Source organism: Triticum aestivum, chromosome 3A (assembly GCF_018294505.1).
Source record: "Triticum aestivum cultivar Chinese Spring chromosome 3A, IWGSC CS RefSeq v2.1, whole genome shotgun sequence".
Lineage (NCBI taxonomy): Eukaryota > Viridiplantae > Streptophyta > Magnoliopsida > Poales > Poaceae > Triticum > Triticum aestivum.
This window is the reverse complement of record NC_057800.1, coordinates 659,358,933-659,376,894: the sequence shown is the minus strand read 5'-3', so window position 1 is coordinate 659,376,894 and position 17,962 is coordinate 659,358,933. Positions and strand designations below refer to the sequence as shown.

General features: G+C 45.6%; 1 protein-coding gene across 2 annotated transcripts; it reads left to right on the top strand.

Annotated features, from left to right (window-relative positions):
- Window positions 1-238: 238 nt before the first annotated feature.
- On the top strand, window positions 239-5,256 carry LOC123063010 (DEAD-box ATP-dependent RNA helicase 30). 2 transcript variants are annotated; one of them, XM_044486714.1, is made up of 10 exons: window positions 239-519; window positions 612-1,039; window positions 1,219-1,398; window positions 1,485-1,646; window positions 1,727-1,881; window positions 1,971-2,063; window positions 2,313-2,398; window positions 2,503-2,729; window positions 4,258-4,491; window positions 4,879-5,256. In XM_044486714.1, the coding sequence occupies exons 1-10, from the start codon at window positions 461-463 to the stop codon at window positions 4,977-4,979; spliced, it is 1,725 nt and encodes a 574-aa protein (XP_044342649.1). In that variant the 5' UTR covers window positions 239-460; the 3' UTR covers window positions 4,980-5,256. The 2 variants fall into 2 exon arrangements, 1 of the variants encoding a protein (XP_044342649.1); XR_006430014.1 differs by lacking the exon at window positions 4,879-5,256 and having other exon boundaries at window positions 2,503-2,873; window positions 4,258-4,389.
- Window positions 5,257-17,962: the final 12,706 nt, after the last annotated feature.

Genomic DNA, 17,962 nt, shown 5'->3' with positions numbered 1-17,962 from the left:
GACATACCACGAGAAATTTTTAGGGTCCATATATATGTAACCCTATAGTTATTAGTGTTTTTTTAGCAATGCGCACAAGTTATTAGTGCGTGGGCCTACTACGACGTCAGCTCCACGCCACGCAAAGCCCAAGATATTTAGCCCGGCCCGTCGACGCGCGGCGAGTTGCCTGAGGGACTTGTGCTCCTCGGACCCGAAGTCGGCAGACTATTCTCTGATTTCCGATACGTCGGCCACGAAAACCTAGCCCCCGTCCCGTTCCCGTCCCGTCCCCACACGCACCACCATCAAAAGCACACCCACCGCCCGCAAGCGCAAACGCACGCCTCCACCCGCCCGCCGCCTCGTGCCCGACAGATCCACTCCTCCAAATCTATCCTCCCCGAGCGTCCCCGGCGGCCTCCCTCCACCAGCGCCCCCCCGCCGATCTCCGGCCAGCCCAATCCCCCGAGCGGCCGCCATGAATCCCTACGCCGACAACCGCTACGCCGACCCCTCCTCCTACCGCGACAGGCGCAGGTACGCGACCCCCCTTACCCAACCCTAGCTCGCGTGTTGAGCATCCTCGATCTGATCTGACATGAGCTCGCTCGGTTGATTCCTCCGTGCAGCGACCTTGCCGCGGCCCCTATACTCGCCCCGCCCGTCCCCGTGGCCCCCGCCCAGAACCCCTACGCCGCGCCGTACACGCCCATGGCCGCCCCCGTCGGCGGCTTCGGCCAGGGCGGCGGAGGCTACGGCGGTGGCATGGGATACGGCGGTAGAGGTAGAGGCGGCGGTGGCGGTGGACCAGGTGGCTTCCGTGGCGGCGGTGGCAGAGGAGGCAGCAACGGGAGGGACGGGCTCGACTCGCTCAACCTGCCCAAGGCGGACTTCCGGGGCCTTATACCGTTCGAGAAGAGCTTCTACGTGGAGTGCCCCGCCGTGCAGGCTATGTCGGACACGGAGGTGGCGCAGTACCGTCAGCTCCGGGACATCACCGTGGAGGGCCGGGAGGTGCCCAAGCCTATCCGCTTCTTCCATGAAGCTAACTTTCCAGGTATGCAGTGCTAATTTGAAGCATAACGTTATCCTAGCCGCGAGCTGCTTAAGCTGGGAGTACTGCAGCATGCCTTGTATGAAGATGAACATGATTATGTGCCCTTTTCACTATGTTTGAACAGATTACTGCATGCAAGCAATTGCTAATTATGTGCCCTTTTCACTATGTCTGAACAGATTACTGCATGCAAGCAATTGCTAAGTCCGGATTTGTGGAGCCAACGCCTATCCAAGCTCAGGGTTGGCCGATGGCCTTGAAGGGCAGGGACGTGATTGGTATTGCAGAAACTGGATCTGGGAAAACACTATCTTACATACTACCTGGTTTGGTTCATGTTGGTGCACAGCCTCGACTAGGTATGTTCCTATTGTTGCATTATGCATGCTATAAATTGTTGATAGATTTGATCCATCTTATTAATCAATGATTGCAATGGATGTAGAACAAGGTGATGGCCCGATTGTCTTGATCCTTGCTCCAACAAGAGAACTGGCTGTCCAAATACAGGCAGAAGCTACAAAATTTGGATCATACTCGAGAACTAGAAGCACATGTATCTATGGTGGAGCACCTAAGGGACCACAAATACGTGACCTAAGGAGAGGTATTTAGTGCTTCTACATACTTCTTTTTGAGAATAATGATTTCGAAGCTAACTCTGTTGCCTGTGATCTCTATTGCTAGGAGTTGAAATTGTCATTGCAACACCTGGCCGGTTGATAGATATGCTGGAAGCTGGTCACACAAACCTACGTCGGGTTACATACCTTGTCCTGGATGAGGCAGATCGTATGCTCGATATGGGTTTTGAACCTCAGATTCGAAAAATATTGGCACAAGTATGTACTTCCAGAGCTGACTACGAAATCTTATGATTTACTCCTGTTTCCATGTTTCTTATGGTATTGCATGCTTCTGCTGTTGATAGATCCGTCCGGACAGACAAACCTTGTACTGGAGTGCCACGTGGCCGAGAGAAGTTGAAACGCTGGCTAGACAATTTCTACAAAACCCTTACAAGGTGTGCATGGTTTCCGCTGTGTCATTACTTACATTCCTTTTGTGACCTTCAATTCAAAAGGCACAGATACGTCCAAATCTGGCGTATGCACGTCTAAAATGCTGGCGGCACGGGGCACATAGGCTGATAGATCTGTCCAGACAGGCAAACCTTGTACTGGAGTGCCACATGAAGTTGAAATGTTGGCTAGACAATTTTGTTCATCCAGCCATTAACTTTTCACATGTAATCCTATGCTATGCTATGCAGGTAATGATAGGAACAGCTGAACTTAAAGCTAACCATTCCATACAGCAAATTGTTGAAGTTATCTCGGATCATGAAAAATATCCCAGGTATGTACTACTCACATCCTATCTAGTAGTACACTAAGTCACAATTCAGTCTAGTAGTTACAGAACTGACAATATGTGTTCTGTTTCCACTTCTTTTCTGTCAGGCTAAGTAAACTTTTATCTGATCTGATGGACGGGAGCCGAATCTTGATATTTTTTCAAACAAAAAAGGAATGTGATAAGGTCACTCGGCAACTTAGAATGGACGGATGGCCAGCATTATCTATACATGGTGATAAAGCTCAGTCTGAAAGGGACTATGTTCTGGCAGAGTTTAAGAATGGGAAGAGTCCTATAATGGCTGCCACAGATGTAGCGGCACGTGGTCTTGGTATGGTGACTTGTTTGAATATTAGGATTATGTTATAGTTCCAAGTGCTCAGGGATGATAAGTCGGAGGGCTGTTCAGCTGCTTTTGGTTGAGTGAACTGAACTTGTGGGTTGGTGGTGTATGCGAGGTGCTATCAAGTCAGAGGTAGATCATCTTTTCCCTCCGTTTGCCTCACTTGAGCGTAAGCAATTGGCAGTGTTACCAGGGACTTCAGTTTCCATCTATCATGGTGACTAAGTTGGCTACGATTTAGAGACCTGTTAGACCCGTGGGCTTTGCATTTGAGGGAGATCCTTAACTTACTTTTAAAGAGGGCAATATACTATTTAGCTTCTGTTAGTTGATTTTTTTAGCATCTTTGCTTGAGCATCTATTATTTAATATGCATCTTAATGGTTTTCCAACTATCCTTGGAAGACATCTTCTGTAAGCATTGCTAAATATTTGTTGCTGTCTTCTTCGGTAAGTACCATCCTTCACATTCCTCACTATAAAAACTGTACCATCTTGGTAACTGCCAGTAGTCCATGTTTTGCATCTTAACATCTTCCATTACATTGATTTGTCGAGATAATATTGCTAATAATTCTGAATGCACATATACCAACATGCCTAGTTATGCATAAGGCACTCCCAATGCATCATATCTTAAGTTATACTACCTCCGTACCAAACTATAAAACGTTTTTAAAGGCTAAACTACCCTACAAAAACGTACATTTTGATATGGAGCTTGTATCATCATATACATTAAATATGTGTTTAGATACAACTTCTCTAATGTTTTGTATCTTAGTGTTGTAACTAGAAGTGTTTTTATTTAATATGTTTTGTTAGACAAAGTATTAGTTGCCATGGTTTCAGTGATATGAGCTATATCTAGAGTAAGACAAGTTAAAACTCTCTTCATGGAGCACTGTGACAGCCCTTGTTGGTGTAAAGCAATAAAAGCGCTCACACATTATGACTTGTATAGGTAATCAAGATAATTTGTTCTTCTTATAGAACTGTAAGGATCTCCCTGCCCTCTATACTTATTACCTGCTTAATAAGTGCCTCCCTTGTCTGTCGGTATCACTGCCAATTGGTATAAAGATGGTTTGTAGTATTGTCATTGAAATCCTCAAGTTGACCTCTGATGAAGCACCTAAGCATTGCGGCCTGTGTTGGATTGGTGTGGACGACAGATTTGTTCTGGTTCACATGGATACATGTTGGTGTTGGTACATCATTGGATAATAGAAGTCACACGCTCTGTAAAAAAGGCTTGAGAGTTTAAGCACCATCAATTCCACATCCAGCAGTGATTGATACCCAGTTCAGTTCTGCAGCCCCTTCGACTTGTGTTAGCTGTAGATGTTGAAAGTGAAGCCTTGTGCAGTGTTCTTTGGATCTTGTCTAAGCCATGTGCTACCTTTCTGTGGAGATCGACAATGTTGATGCCCAGTGTGGTCTGCAGTGGTATTCAGGAATCAGGGTGACGCATTTATCTTGTTTGTATACTGATGATGGTCTTTTAATTTTGCAGATGTGAAGGATATTAAGTGTGTGATTAATTTTGATTTCCCGACAACTATCGAGGATTATATTCATAGGATAGGTCGCACTGGCCGTGCCGGTGCTACCGGGATGGCATTCACGTTCTTCACACATTCCAATGCAAAATATTCAAGGAATCTCGTTAAGATCTTGCGCGAAGCTGGGCAGGTTGTGAATCCAGCGTTAGAAGCTATGTCCAAGTCTGCTGGTTCTATGGGAGGAGGTACCCACCCAAATGTTCTCCATTTATTTAGTTAGTTTTTCTTAATGAAATTGAAATTATTAACTAGAGGGCAAATAAAAATAAAGAAACAACTTTTCTGACCATGATATATTTTTATCTAGGTGGAAGAGTCCTATTAATATTTATCTAGTCTTATATAGGTTTCGGTATATTGAAATATATAAACATAAAAAAGAAGATAGGATAGGCTCATTACTTAAAAAAAAGATATGGAAATAGCTATAGAAAAAAAATGAGCGTGAGAGCCAAATGAATTGAAAGATTCATGTTTGGTTCGGGAAGAGATCATAAAAGTTGTGAGTAAAATGTTGCATACTGTGCTTGTTCTGATTCTATTTTGCTAATTTGGTCTTGTTTTGTATCCAGGAGGTAATTTCCGGTCAAGGGGCCGAGGTGGGTTTGGTGGTGGTGGGTATGGTGGTAACCGTTCTGGATCAAATTCCATTCCAGTACGTAGAAGATACTAAGACACAAACATGAAGGTCAATTCTGATGCTGGAAAAGACAGAGCGATGAAGTTTTATCTGTATACATTAGGCATTAAATTAAATGCATTTTTGGGGAATTTCTTTGAAATCCTTCTACTGTTAGAAGATCAAAACAAAAGTCATTCTTGATATTTTTGTACCGGAGCTCAAATGGAAGGAACTCATGTATCAGCGACCTTGGAGATTAGAATAGTCTTGTCGAAACAGTGAACTAAGCGTGTATCTTTGTGGCTAATTGTCTAATTGGATTTGGTCATATGTTGTGTTGCTTCTGTTTCTCTATGTATACTGGAGGGATTCAGCTTGTTTCCCCGTGTTAGGACATATCAAACGTCCAGCAGTGTGATGTAGGTTTGCTGGAGTTCGGACCTCCTCTGGCCCACGTGGAGCCAAGTCTTCCTCACTCTGTTCCTCCTCCTTTGTATTCGATCCTCCCTTCCAAGCTAACGCCATTGTTGTACTGCCCCTGCCGCCTTGTAGGACATCTTGGGCTCCTCTGTCCGCTGCCTAGGTATCCTTAGCTCCTATAGCTACGGTTCCAAGCTAACGCCATTGTTGTACTACCCCTGCCGCCTTGTCGGGACGGACACCACACCTTTTAAGGCAACTTTGGTTTGGAGGAATTTCATAGGAATTTTAAAGGATAGAATTCTTATAGGATTTTTTCCTTTAGAGCCTTTTGGTTCATAGGAATGAATTCCTATTCCTATATAGGATTGGTTTCTATCCTTGACATTTCATAAGAAAATAAAAATAAGCCTAGACTTAATGGAAAAATTCCTTTGGTGTCAACCAAATGACATCTACCACAATGAATTTGGACGAAGAGTACTTCTACACAGTGACGAATCTAGCACGGAAATGAAGGGTAGGCTCAAAACATCAAGTTTCTAAGCCTTATTAGATTAAAAAGGTGGGAGAAACGATTTCGCGGCGGCCTCTCCCAGCAGCTATAGCGGCCGCCATAGCGGGCAAATCACGGCAAATAGTGGAAATTTTTCTGGTGGGAGAGATGATTTCTAGAGGGTTTTGCTCATTGTTGAGCCATTTAGAGGGACTTGTGAAGAATTTTGGCAGCAGCCATATCGTAGTGGCGAAGCTCCCAGGCAGCTATAGCGCAGATATCTATGAAATGCATCGAAATTTACATGTGAAACATCTCGGTAATATTGCCAGGTAGCATGTTTAGCTGAAAGAGGATTTTGGGAGGGTAGGCTTAAGCTTATTAAAGCCCCCCCCCCCCCCCCCCGAGTAGAATGGTTCACGGGCTATTTTAATCTATGAAATGCATCGAAATTTACATGTGAAACATCTCAGTATAATTGCCAGGTAGCATGTTTAGCTGAAAGAGGATTTTGGGAGAGGTAGGCTTAAGCTTATTAAAGCCCCCCCCCGGTTGAATGGTTTGCGGGCTATTTTAATCTATGAAATGCATCAAAATTTACATGTGAAACATCTCAGTATAATTGCCAGGTAGCATGTTTAGCTGAAAGAGGATTTTGGGAGGGCAGGTTTAAGCTTATTAAACCCCCCCTAGTAGAATGGTTCGCGGGCTATTTTTAATCTATGAAATGCATCGAAATTTACATGTGAAACATCTCAGTATAATTGCCAGGTAGCATGTTTAGCTGAAAGAGGATTTTGGGAGGGTAGGCTTAAGTTTATTAAAGCCCCCCTAGTAGAATGGTTCGCGGGCTATTTTAATCTATGAAATGCATCGATTTACATGTGAAACATCTCAATATAATTGCCAGGTAGCATGTTTAGCTGAAAGAGGATTTTAGGAGGGGTAGGCTTAAGCTTATTAAAGCCCCCCCTAGTAGAATGGTTCCCGGGCTATTTTTAATCTATGAAATGCATCAAAATTTACATGTGAAACATCTCAGTATAATTGCCAGGTAGCATGTTTAGCTGAAAGAGGATTTTGGGAGGGTAGGCTTAAGCTTATTGAGCCCCCCCCCTAGTAGAATGGCCACTGCTTCTACACCAACTTCATGAATTCGTTTTCATCAAATAAGGAGGACCAAACGACGACAATGCAGGCGGTCCTTGGAGCGTGAATGTCCTGAATTTCAAGGGATCAATCAAGGGACATCGATCGTTGAATCGAAATAGGGCACAAGGGCATTTCACGCTGATGGACGACTACTTTGCCCTCGATGTCGTATTTGCGGACAATTTTCGCCAGCGCTTTGATACGTCTAAAACATACCTGTAATTTTAGTTTCTTTCATTCTATTATATATATATTGTCATAGTTTTGACATCAATTTTTATTATTTTTCTGGACTAAACTACTAACTCAGTGCGTGTTTTTGGACTTACAAGAAAATCAATTTTATGGAGCTCCAAAATCACGAAAAAGTTCCAGAAAATGTTTTGAGTCGGGAAGCTCCCAGGGATCTTGGGCCCCACCGGAGGGGAGCCTTGTGGGGCCCATGTGGCCAGAGCACGCGACATGGTGGACCCATGTGAGGGAGTCCTGGATTATGGGGTCCTCGGGTGTCTGGGCTATGTGACATGGGCTGGACTAATGGACCGTGAAGATACAAGGTAGAAGGCCTTCCCCCGTGTCCAGATAGGACTCTCCTTTGCGTGGATGGCACGATTGGCGTCCAGATGTGTGCTTTCCTTTCTCTGTCAACCGACCATGTACAACCCTAGGCCCCTCCCGTGTCTATATAAACCAGAGGGTTTAGTCCGTAGAGGCTATCAGAATTCATATAGGCTAGACATCTAGGGTTTAGCCATTACTATCTCGAGGTAGATCAACTCTTGTAACCCCTATACTGATCAAGATCAATCAAGCAGGAAGTAGTGTATTACCTCCATTAAGAGGTCCTGAACCTGGGTAAACATCGTGTTCCCTTTGTCTCCTGTTACCTCCGATCCTCAGACGGACAGTTCAGGACCCCCCTACCCGAGATCGGTCAGTTTTGACACCGACATTAGTGCTTTCATTGATAGTTCCACCGTGTCGTCAGCAGAAGGTTCGATGGCTCGCTCAATCATCAACGACCCAAAAGACGTAGTAAAGGATCCTATCCTATTTCTTGTATTACCTTGAATTTTTGGTATATTTTGTGAAAAAAAGAAACTCCACTTTTCGTTGTTTATAAAACGATGATGCTGTTTCCGGGGAAACCTTCCTCCCCGGTCAACTTTTTGTGTTCAGCAGCTTCGCTCTGCGCGCCAATTCGATTGGCCACCTCGAACAGATCGACAGCTATGCCCCTGGTCATCAGATCAGATTCGGGAGCCTGAATTACGTCGCCGACGTCCGAGGAGACTTGATCTTCGAAGGGTTCATGACCTCGACCATTGTTCCTTTACTCCAAGAGGGAAACCCATCGGACCTGTCGTCAGGCACCGCTCAAGGACAAACTATCATCCCTGCCCTGGCCTTAGACCCAGGGCAGACTGCTTCATCCGAAGATGGGTATCCGAATCCCATCGGACTGTATCCTACTATGGAAATTTTCTCCGGAGACCCGGAGGCAACTATGTCTTCGGTGAGCCTGGAATCAAGCAGGACTCTCCCTGTCATCGGAGAGCCGAACCCACCTCAGGGTACAAACTCCGAATTCTCAAGGTCTGCATCTCGTGAGCACCGCCAAGAATTTGCCGTGCCTAGCCCTGCGGTCCTCGGTTCCCCATCCGGCCTTCGCTTTTAAATGAGGCCTTAGACTTAATGCGACCCCTCAGCATTACAGAAGTATCACCTCCGAACTATGCCCAGCCCAGACTAGGGGGTGAGAGCAGGGAATTTTGTGTCCCACCCACCACCCACTTAATAGCCACTGTCGAAGATTTGACCGACATGCTAGATTACGCCTCCGAAGACTTCGACGACATGGACGACGATGCCAGAGACAAGCAAAGCCAAGACCCGCCCTTCACCGGACGCTGGACGACTACCTCCACATACGACGTGTACATGGTGGATACACCCAAAGAGGACGACGACGAAGGCAGGAAAGATCCGATCGAGGACAAGCCCGCTGAGGCACCACCAAAACATCAACGTCAGCGGCGCCGCTCTAAATCGCGTCGCGAGAAGGAAAGTAATACCGGCACCGAAGATAATAACACTTCGGAAAAGGACGAGGATCCCGAAGACCCCATCGAGCTTACATCCGAACATGATGATTGGGAGGAGGGACAAGTCAACCCCGACCAACCAGTCGGGAATGAGGGTTCGAAAGATAGTAACTATCTATCGATCTCCGAGGATGATGTCAGCCTCGGCAACGAAGAGTTCATTGTGCCAGAGGAACCCCTCGAGCAAGAGCGCTTTAAGCATCAGCTAATCGCAACAGCGCGAAGCCTAAAGAAGAAGCAGCAACGGCTCCAGGCCGAACAGGATACCCTCAACGACAGATGGACCTAAGTCCTAGCTGCCGAAGAATACGGCCTCGAGCGCCCAACAAAGAGTTATCCGAAGCGTCGGCTACTACCACAATTCAATGATGAGGCCCTTGAGCCAATACCGCCGAGATACGACCTCGTTGATGAACCAGACCGACCACCACGTGGGCGAGATAAAGCGGCTACTTATGCCGAACACCAGCCCCTACCACCTCGCTGTCGAGGCAAAGAGGTAGCAGCTCCGGGCTATACCTATGACTTACGCCAGGACCTGGAAAATAGAGCCGGTCAGGCCAGATCAATCTATGGATCAAGGGGGCGTGCCCCAACGCGAGACGACGACCATCAAGCCTGGCGCGATAGGCATAACCTCACCCGGGCCAAAAACTGAATACAATTGTCATCCGAACTCCGTCGCGACGTTGCTCGTTACAGAGGCGCCGCACACCCCTTATGCTTTACCGATGAGGTAATGCAGCACTAGTTCCCAGAAGGGTTTAAACCCGTAAACATTGAAGCATACGATGGAACGATTGATCCCGCGGTATGGATTGAAGACTTTCTTCTCCATATTCACATGGCTCGCGGCGACGATCTCCACGCCATCAAATACCTCCCCTTAAAGCTGAAGGGACCAGCACGACACTGGTTAAACAGCCTCCCAGAGAACTCCATTGGTAGCTGGGAAGATCTAGAGGATGCCTTTAGAGACAACTTCCAAGGCACCTGTCTGGCCCCCAGACGCCAATGACCTTAGTCATATAGTCCAGCAACCCTGAGAGTCAGCCCGCAAACTCTGGACTAGGTTCTTATTAAAAAGAACCAAATCATCGACTGTCTGGACGCCGAAGCCCTCGCGGCCTTCAAACATAGCGTCTGTGACGAATGGCTCGCCCGACACCTCGGCCAAGAAAAGCCAAAGTCCATGGCAGTCCTTACCACACTTATGACCTGCTTTTGCGCGGGAGAAGACAACTGGTTAGCTCGTAGAAGCAACATTACCAGCGACCCAGGCACCTCCGAAGCCAGAGACGGCAACGGCATGCCATGACGCAACAAACACAAGCGTCGAAGCAACAATGAATATACCGAAGACACGGCGGTCAACGCCAGATTCAGTGGCGCTAAATCCGGTCAGCGGAAGAAGCCATTCAAAGGAAATAAAGATGGTCCATCCAATTTGGACAAAATACTCGATCGGCCTTGCCAGATTCATGGCACCCCTGATAAGCCTGCCAACCACTCCAACAGAAATTGTTGGGTCTTTAAACAGGCTGGTAAGTTAAACACTGAACATAAGGGAAAAGGACCGCCAAGCGAGGACAATGAAGAGCCCCGCCCACCGAACACAGGGGGACAAAAGAAATTTCCGCCTGAGGTGAAAATAGTGAACATGATCTATGTCACGCATATCCCCAAGAGGGAGCGCAAACGCGCGCTAAGGGGCGTCTACGCCGTAGAGGCTGTCGTCCCTAAATTCAACCGTGGCCGGCCTGTCCGATCATCATCGATCGCAGGGACCACCCGACCAGTATCCGTCATGGAGGTTCGACAGTTCTGGTCCTTGATCCAATCATTAACGGATACCATCTCACTAGAGTCCTCATGGACGGCGGCAGGAGTCTTAACTTGATTTATCAAGACACGATCCGCAAAATGGGTATTGACCCATATTAGCAGCTGCGTTGTCAATTCAACCACACCTAGAAACTTAATATCTGCAGCAAAGTGTTTAGTAGCAAAGTAATATGATAGTAGTGGTAACGGTAGCAAAAGGTAATGATAACAAAAGTAATGTTTTTGGTATTTTGTAGTGATGATAGTAATAGCAACGGAAAAGTAAATAAGCGAGGAACAATATATGGAAAGCTCGTAGGCAATGGATCGGTGATAGAGAATTATGCCAGATGCGGTTCATCATGTAACAGTGAAAGTGCAACTATCCCTAGGTGGTTTTGGTAATTCATAACAACATATAGCTCATTGAGCTAATGCTATTCCAAGATGACTATTTCACGAAAGCTCAATGATTGGCATGGCATGGATGTGAAAGTGGAACCCTCAAAATGCTAAGGACAAAGGATTGGCTCAAGCTCAAAAGCTCAAGACTCTTCATTTTATATTTTAGTGATCCAAGATCACATTGAGTCTTTAGGAAAAGCCAATACTATCAAGGAGGGATGAGGTGTTGCTTAATGAGCCTCTTGCTTCATGTGCTTAGTAATATGCTCCAAAACCCTCAATTACTTTCCCATATCCACATATGACCTAAACCCTAAGCCAAACTCGGTCCTACCGATTCTTTCTATCCAGCGCCACCGAGTTTCACTTGTCATAAGCCACAGCCAAACCCTAGCAATTCGGTTCTACCGATAGGGATCTCGGTCTCACCGAGATGGGATTGCAAACTCTCTGTTTCCCTTTCGTAACTTTTCGGTCTCACCGAAAGAGCGAATCGGTCCCACCGAGATTGCAATGTAAACTCTTTGTTTCCCTTTTGTAACTTTTCGGTCTCACCGAAAGAGCAAATCGGTCCCACCGAGTTTGCCTGACCAACTCTCTGGTTAGCTTATTACCAAACTCGGTCTCAGCGAGTTTGTGTAATCGGTCTCACCGAGATTATGTTATGCCCAAACCCTAACCATATCGGTCCTACCGAGTTGCATGTCAGTCCCACCGAAAATCTCTAACGGTCACTAGATTTACCTTTTCGGTCCGACCGAGTTTGTTGATTCGGTCCCACCGAGATTGGAAAACTGTGTGTAACGGTTGGATTTTGTGTGGAGGCTATATATACCCCTCCACCTCCTCTTCATTCGTGGAGAGAGCCATCAGAACACATACACAATTCCAACTCATATGTTCTGAGAGAGAACCACCTACTCATGTGTTGAGACCAAGATATTCCATTCCTACCATATGAATCTTGATCTCTAGCCTTCCCAAGTTGCTTTCCACTCAAATCTTCTTTCCACAAAATCCAAATCCTATGAGAGAGAGTTGAGTGTTGGGGAGACTATCATTTGAAGCACAAGAGCAAGGAGTTCATCATCAACACACCATTTGTTACTTCTTGGAGAGTGGTGTCTCCTAGATTGGCTAGGTGTCACTTGGGAGCCTCCGACAAGATTGTGGAGTTGAACCAAGGAGTTTGTAAGGGAAAGGAGATCGCCTACTTCGTGAAGATCTACCGCTAGTGAGGCAAGTCCTTCGTGGGCGATGGCCATGGTGGGATAGACAAGGTTGCTTCTTCGTGGACCCTTCGTGGGTGGTTGCTTCTTCGTGGACCCTTCGTGGGTGGAGCCCTCCGTGGACTCGCGCAACCATTACCCTTCGTGGGTGGAGCCCTCCATGGACTCGCGCAACCGTTACCCTTCGTGGGTTGAAGTCTCCATCAACGTGGATGTAGGATAGCACCACCTATCTGAACCACGGGAAAAACATCCGTGTCTCCAATTGTGTTTGAATTCTCCAAACCCTTCCCTTTACATTCTTGCAAGTTGCATGCTTTACTTTCCGCTGCCAATATACTCTTTGCATGCTTGCTTGAATTGTGTGATGATTGCTTGACTTGTCCTACAATAGCTAAAATCTGCCAAGAACTAAAATTGGGAAAAGGTTAAGTTTTTATTTGGTCAAGTAGTCTAATCACCCCCCTCTAGACATACTTTCGATCCTACAAGTGGTATCAGAGCTTTGGTCTCCATTTGCTTTGATCTCCATAGCTTTTGGTGGTCATAGCCTTGGTTTCACAACCTAGGAGAGTATGGCGTCTAGCGAGGGAAATTATCACCGTAGAGGTCCTTACTTTGATGGTACTAATTTTGCTAGTTGGAAGCATAAAATGAAAATGCATATTCTTGGACATAACCCCGCCGTTTGGGCTATTGTGTGTGTTGGTTTGCAAGGTGACTTCTTTGATGGGAAAGAACCAAACCGTGAAGCTACCGCGGATGAGTTGAAGATGTTGCAATACAATGCTCAAGCTTGTGATATTCTCTTCAACGGATTGTGCCCCGAAGAATTCAACAAAATCAGCCGTCTTGAGAATGCAAAGGAAATTTGGGACACTTTGATTGATATGCATGAAGGTACCGACTCCGTCAAGGAATCCAAGTTGGATGTGCTTCAAAGTCAACTTGACAAGTTCAAAATGAAGGATGGTGAAGGTGTCGCTGAAATGAACTCTAGGCTTGCTCTCATCACAAATGAGATTGCCGGCTTAGGAAGTGAAGAGATGACCGATAGATTCATCATCAAGAAGATTCTAAGAGCCTTGGATGGAAAATATGATACCATGTGCACATTGATCCAAATGATGCCCAATTACAAAGATCTCAAGCCAACGGAGGTGATTGGAAGAATTGTTGCTCATGAGATGTCACTTAAGGATAAAGAGGAACTTCACAACAAATCAAGTGGTGCCTACAAAGCCTCATGTGAAGCCCCTACATCATCAAGTGAGAAACAAAACTTCAATGAAGAATTGAGCTTAATGGTGAAGAACTTCAACAAGTTCTACAAGAGTAGAAGCAAAGATAGAAGCTTCAAATCAAGGTCCTACAATGACAAAAGATCTTCTAGTCGAGAGCGAAACTGCTACAGTTGTGGAAGACCCGGACACTATTCCAATGAGTGTACGGCTCCCTACAAGAGAAGAGAAGATTCTCCAAAAAGAAGAAGCAAAGAATCACCACCAAGAGAGAGAAGGAGTAGAGATGATCGTTATGAACGAAGATACTCACGGAGAAGCAAGGATTCGGAAAGGAAGGAAAAATCATCAAGGAGCTACACAAAACGAAGACATCAAGCTCATGTTGGTGAATGGGTATCCGGCTCCGACTCCGACAACCACTCTGAGAGAAGTTATCACTCCGACTCCGAAGATACTCAAGATGAAGGTGTTGCCGGTCTAGCACTTGTGTCAACCAACTCCTACGACATATTTGACTCACCAAATGAAGGAATTGGAAGATGCTTCATGGCCAAAGGTCCTAAGGTAACACACCCCGAGTATGTTGATTTCAATAGTGATGAAGATGACTTGTTAGGTGATGATTTGCTTGTTGACAACTCTAGTGATGAATACTATGATGAAACGTCAATTAATCATGCTAATCAAGATAAAACGAATGACAATGATAAGGAGAAGATTGAGGCTCTAACTAAAGAACTAAACACTCTTAAGTTAGCTCATGAAACTATCTTCGAAGATCATCGAGAACTTTTAAGAGCTCATGAGAAATTACGCTTTGAAAAGCTCAATCTTGAGCAAGAGCATGAGTTCTTAAAATCAATCAATTATGATCTCCGCAAGAAAAGTTCTTCTTACATTGCCAAGCGTTTACTCTTATCCACTTACATGCCTCAAGTCAAGTCTAGTAACAAGAACAAGAAAGATTCTTCCTCTAGCAGTAACAATGATCATGCTAAATCCAATATTGTTGCTTCTAGTAGTTCTCTTGATTCCACTAATGATTCTCTTAGCCAAGTTACACTTGAGCAAGAAAATAGCTTATTGAAGGGAATTATAGAGAAAGGAGTGTACAAAAGCCTTGCCGGGAGTAAGCAATTCGAGGAAATTATGCGCAAGCAAGGAATGCACCGGAAGAATCAAGGTGTTGGTTTTGAACGAAAGTTCAATGCCAATGGAGTTGAGTGGGAAGAAGATCAATACCCCAAGACAAAGTTTGTTCCTCAACAAGAGAAGTATGATACTTCTTTCAAGGGGACACAAGCTCAAGATGATCTTCCACCACAAGACTACAAGCAAAAAGGCAAGGACAAGCTTCAAGAGGAAATTGATGCATTTGAAGAAGCTCCTAAGACCTTAGTCAAGTGGATTCCCAAGACTACTTCAAGTTCCACTTCATCAAGTACGACTACAACTCCAAGGATTCCCATCAAGATGGTGTGGATCCAAAAGAAGAAGAACTAGAGAGTTCTTGAGGGTGACTCCGCCAACATACTTCACTCTTATCATTTTGGCAAGAACAAGTGCAATCAACTTTCACATCTTGCACTAGTTCAAGGAGTCAAACCCTCTTGTTTGTAAGACAAGGGACAAGGTAACCTAAAAGTTTTCATGGACATCATCTTGTGTGTGCATCACTCTATGTCTATGGATATCCTTGTTTGTTCCTTGTGGGACTAACCCATGTAGGTATTGAAAGTGCAATTCACTCAAATGGATAGCTCCAAGTGATCTACATCAACATTGAGCATCCACATCTTCAACATCTACATGAAGTTATCATCGACAAAACCTGAGGTTAGTTCATCCCTCTAAGGGGGGATATCACATCTAGGGGGAGCTTTACTCTAAGACTTGAGCTAAAGCAACTCTAAAGATGTGAACACAACAATGCTTTATGTAAAAGTGGTAACCCCACTTGAGCTTAAACGATGAGTATGACCTATGATCAAGTGTTCTCACTTGACTCCTAAGTCAATATACTCATATATAGATGACCTTGTCATCGCAAATTGCTTGATAGATGCTAGAATTGGTTGTGCATGCCTTGTCACATATTTCATTTGCCATCTTATTGTGTGAGCATGCTGGTTGCATATTTTACTCATTCGAGGACATCCACTTGTTGTTTTGATTGTTTGGTTTTATTTACTTTTGCCAAGTGGATGGACAAGAATGCCTAAGAACCTCCTCTAGCTATCTATGCTTTTCTCGTCTCAAACTCTATTCATGCTACATCACAAAATTTGATCAAGTCAGATTCGAACCACTCTGTGTGAGGAGCGCTCGGAGTCCCCGATTCATCATAGACTTAAACTTCCAAAACCTCTTTATGATTCTCGGTCTAACCGATACCCTACTTTCGGTCCTACCGAGATCATTAAGTTGATCTAGGTTTTCGATCTTGGTGCAACCGATTTGAACCATTCGGTCACGCCGAGTTGCAACAACTGTATACAGTTTTGCATCTCGGTGCCACCGAGTTGTTCCACTCGGTCACACCGACAGGGTCGGGCTATATATAGTCACGGGCAAAAATTTGGAAATTTCTCCGAACCCCTTCGCCCGCGCGATAGCCTGCTCTGCCAACTTGGTCTCCGGATCGTCTCCTCGCCGCCAGCCGCCTCCAGTCGCTGGTCTCCGTCGCCGTCAACGGAAATTCAACCCCGCCGTTGCCGCCGTAGCGAGTCTCCGCCGAACTAGGGTATGGACTCGATCTTTGTGCTATTCCCCAATCTGATTCTTAGCACATTGTGATCATCATGATTCTTGCCACGTTTGTTAAACTTCTATCCAGTCAATGAACTCGTAGATTAAGTTTAATTCGAAAATTTTAGGGTTAGGTTTCTGCCGAAACCATCTCGGACCCACCGAGTTGAAAAACTCGGTCCCACCGATTTGGCTTATGCCATTGCACAAGTGAGACTCGGTCTGACCGAGAATTACTTATCGGTGTGACCGATTTTGGAACTCTGTGAAACCCTAACAGTCTTGGTGCCACCGAACTGTGACTCGGTCTGACCGAGTTCACTAGTTTAGGTACCAAAACTGCTTCGGTATCACCGAGTTTAGAAATCGGTAGATCCGAGATGCTTTCAGTGGGAAACTAAAACTAAGTTTTTGAATTATTCTTTTGCAAAAATCTCTGCATTTTGTGATGCTTATCCACTCTATCTCATCTATAACCTATTCATAGGGTCAGCAGTCAGAGTTTGCATCATGTCAGACCAAAGTGATAGCCAGAACTTGTCAGAGAAGCAAGTGCAGATGAGTGAGGGCACTAGTCCCTCAAGTTCCTCAGATGATGGCAGCAGCAGCACCCCTAGCAATCTGCCTAAAGCTGCCACAAGACAGAGAAAGAAGAGAACCTCAGACTCAGAAGATGAGGATTATGTGGCAGAAGAGGAAGCAACTTCCAAGAGAGTTGAGCCAGCACAGGGCATAAAACCAGGGATGAAGATCAAAAGGTCAGCAGGCAGGCAGCCTATGTCAAAGGCCAGAGCTTCAACTGAGAAGCCCACTCCCATTGAGCCAGTTGCTGCTGAAGGCAAGAAGAGGAAAGAAAGGTTGAAGAAAACTGTAGCCAGAGTGCTTGGCAAGGATTCCATCATGGAAGATGAGGAGGAAGAAGAAGAGGTAGCTGCACCAGCACCTAAGGCACCCAAGCTGATGGGTGATGCCATAAGAACAGGGGCAGCTGCTTCCAAGGCCAAGCCAGCTCCAAAGCCAAAGCCAAAGAGGAACACAAGAAGCATCCCAGCTACTGAGAAGAACAAGGCCCCAGTGCCTGAAGCTGCAAAAGAAGAAGAAGAGAATGTTCTTAGAAAGCTCAAGCCCAAGATCCCAGACCACAACGACGCTCATCCTGTGGCTGAGGATATGAAACTCAGGAGAGATTCAGGGCTCCGGAAGTGGAGAGAAGCAGACCCGTATGCTTCAAGGAGAAGGACTGCAGTTGACTACATGTTTCACACCAAGGAGCAGCAAGACTTTTATGAGACAGTGCTGCTAGACAAGAAGCCAATTGTCTGTGATATGAGATGGCTTGATTGGCAATACATCAAGGACAACGAAGAGTACTACCCTGGAGTGCAGGACAGCTTCAAGGCATGTGGAGTAG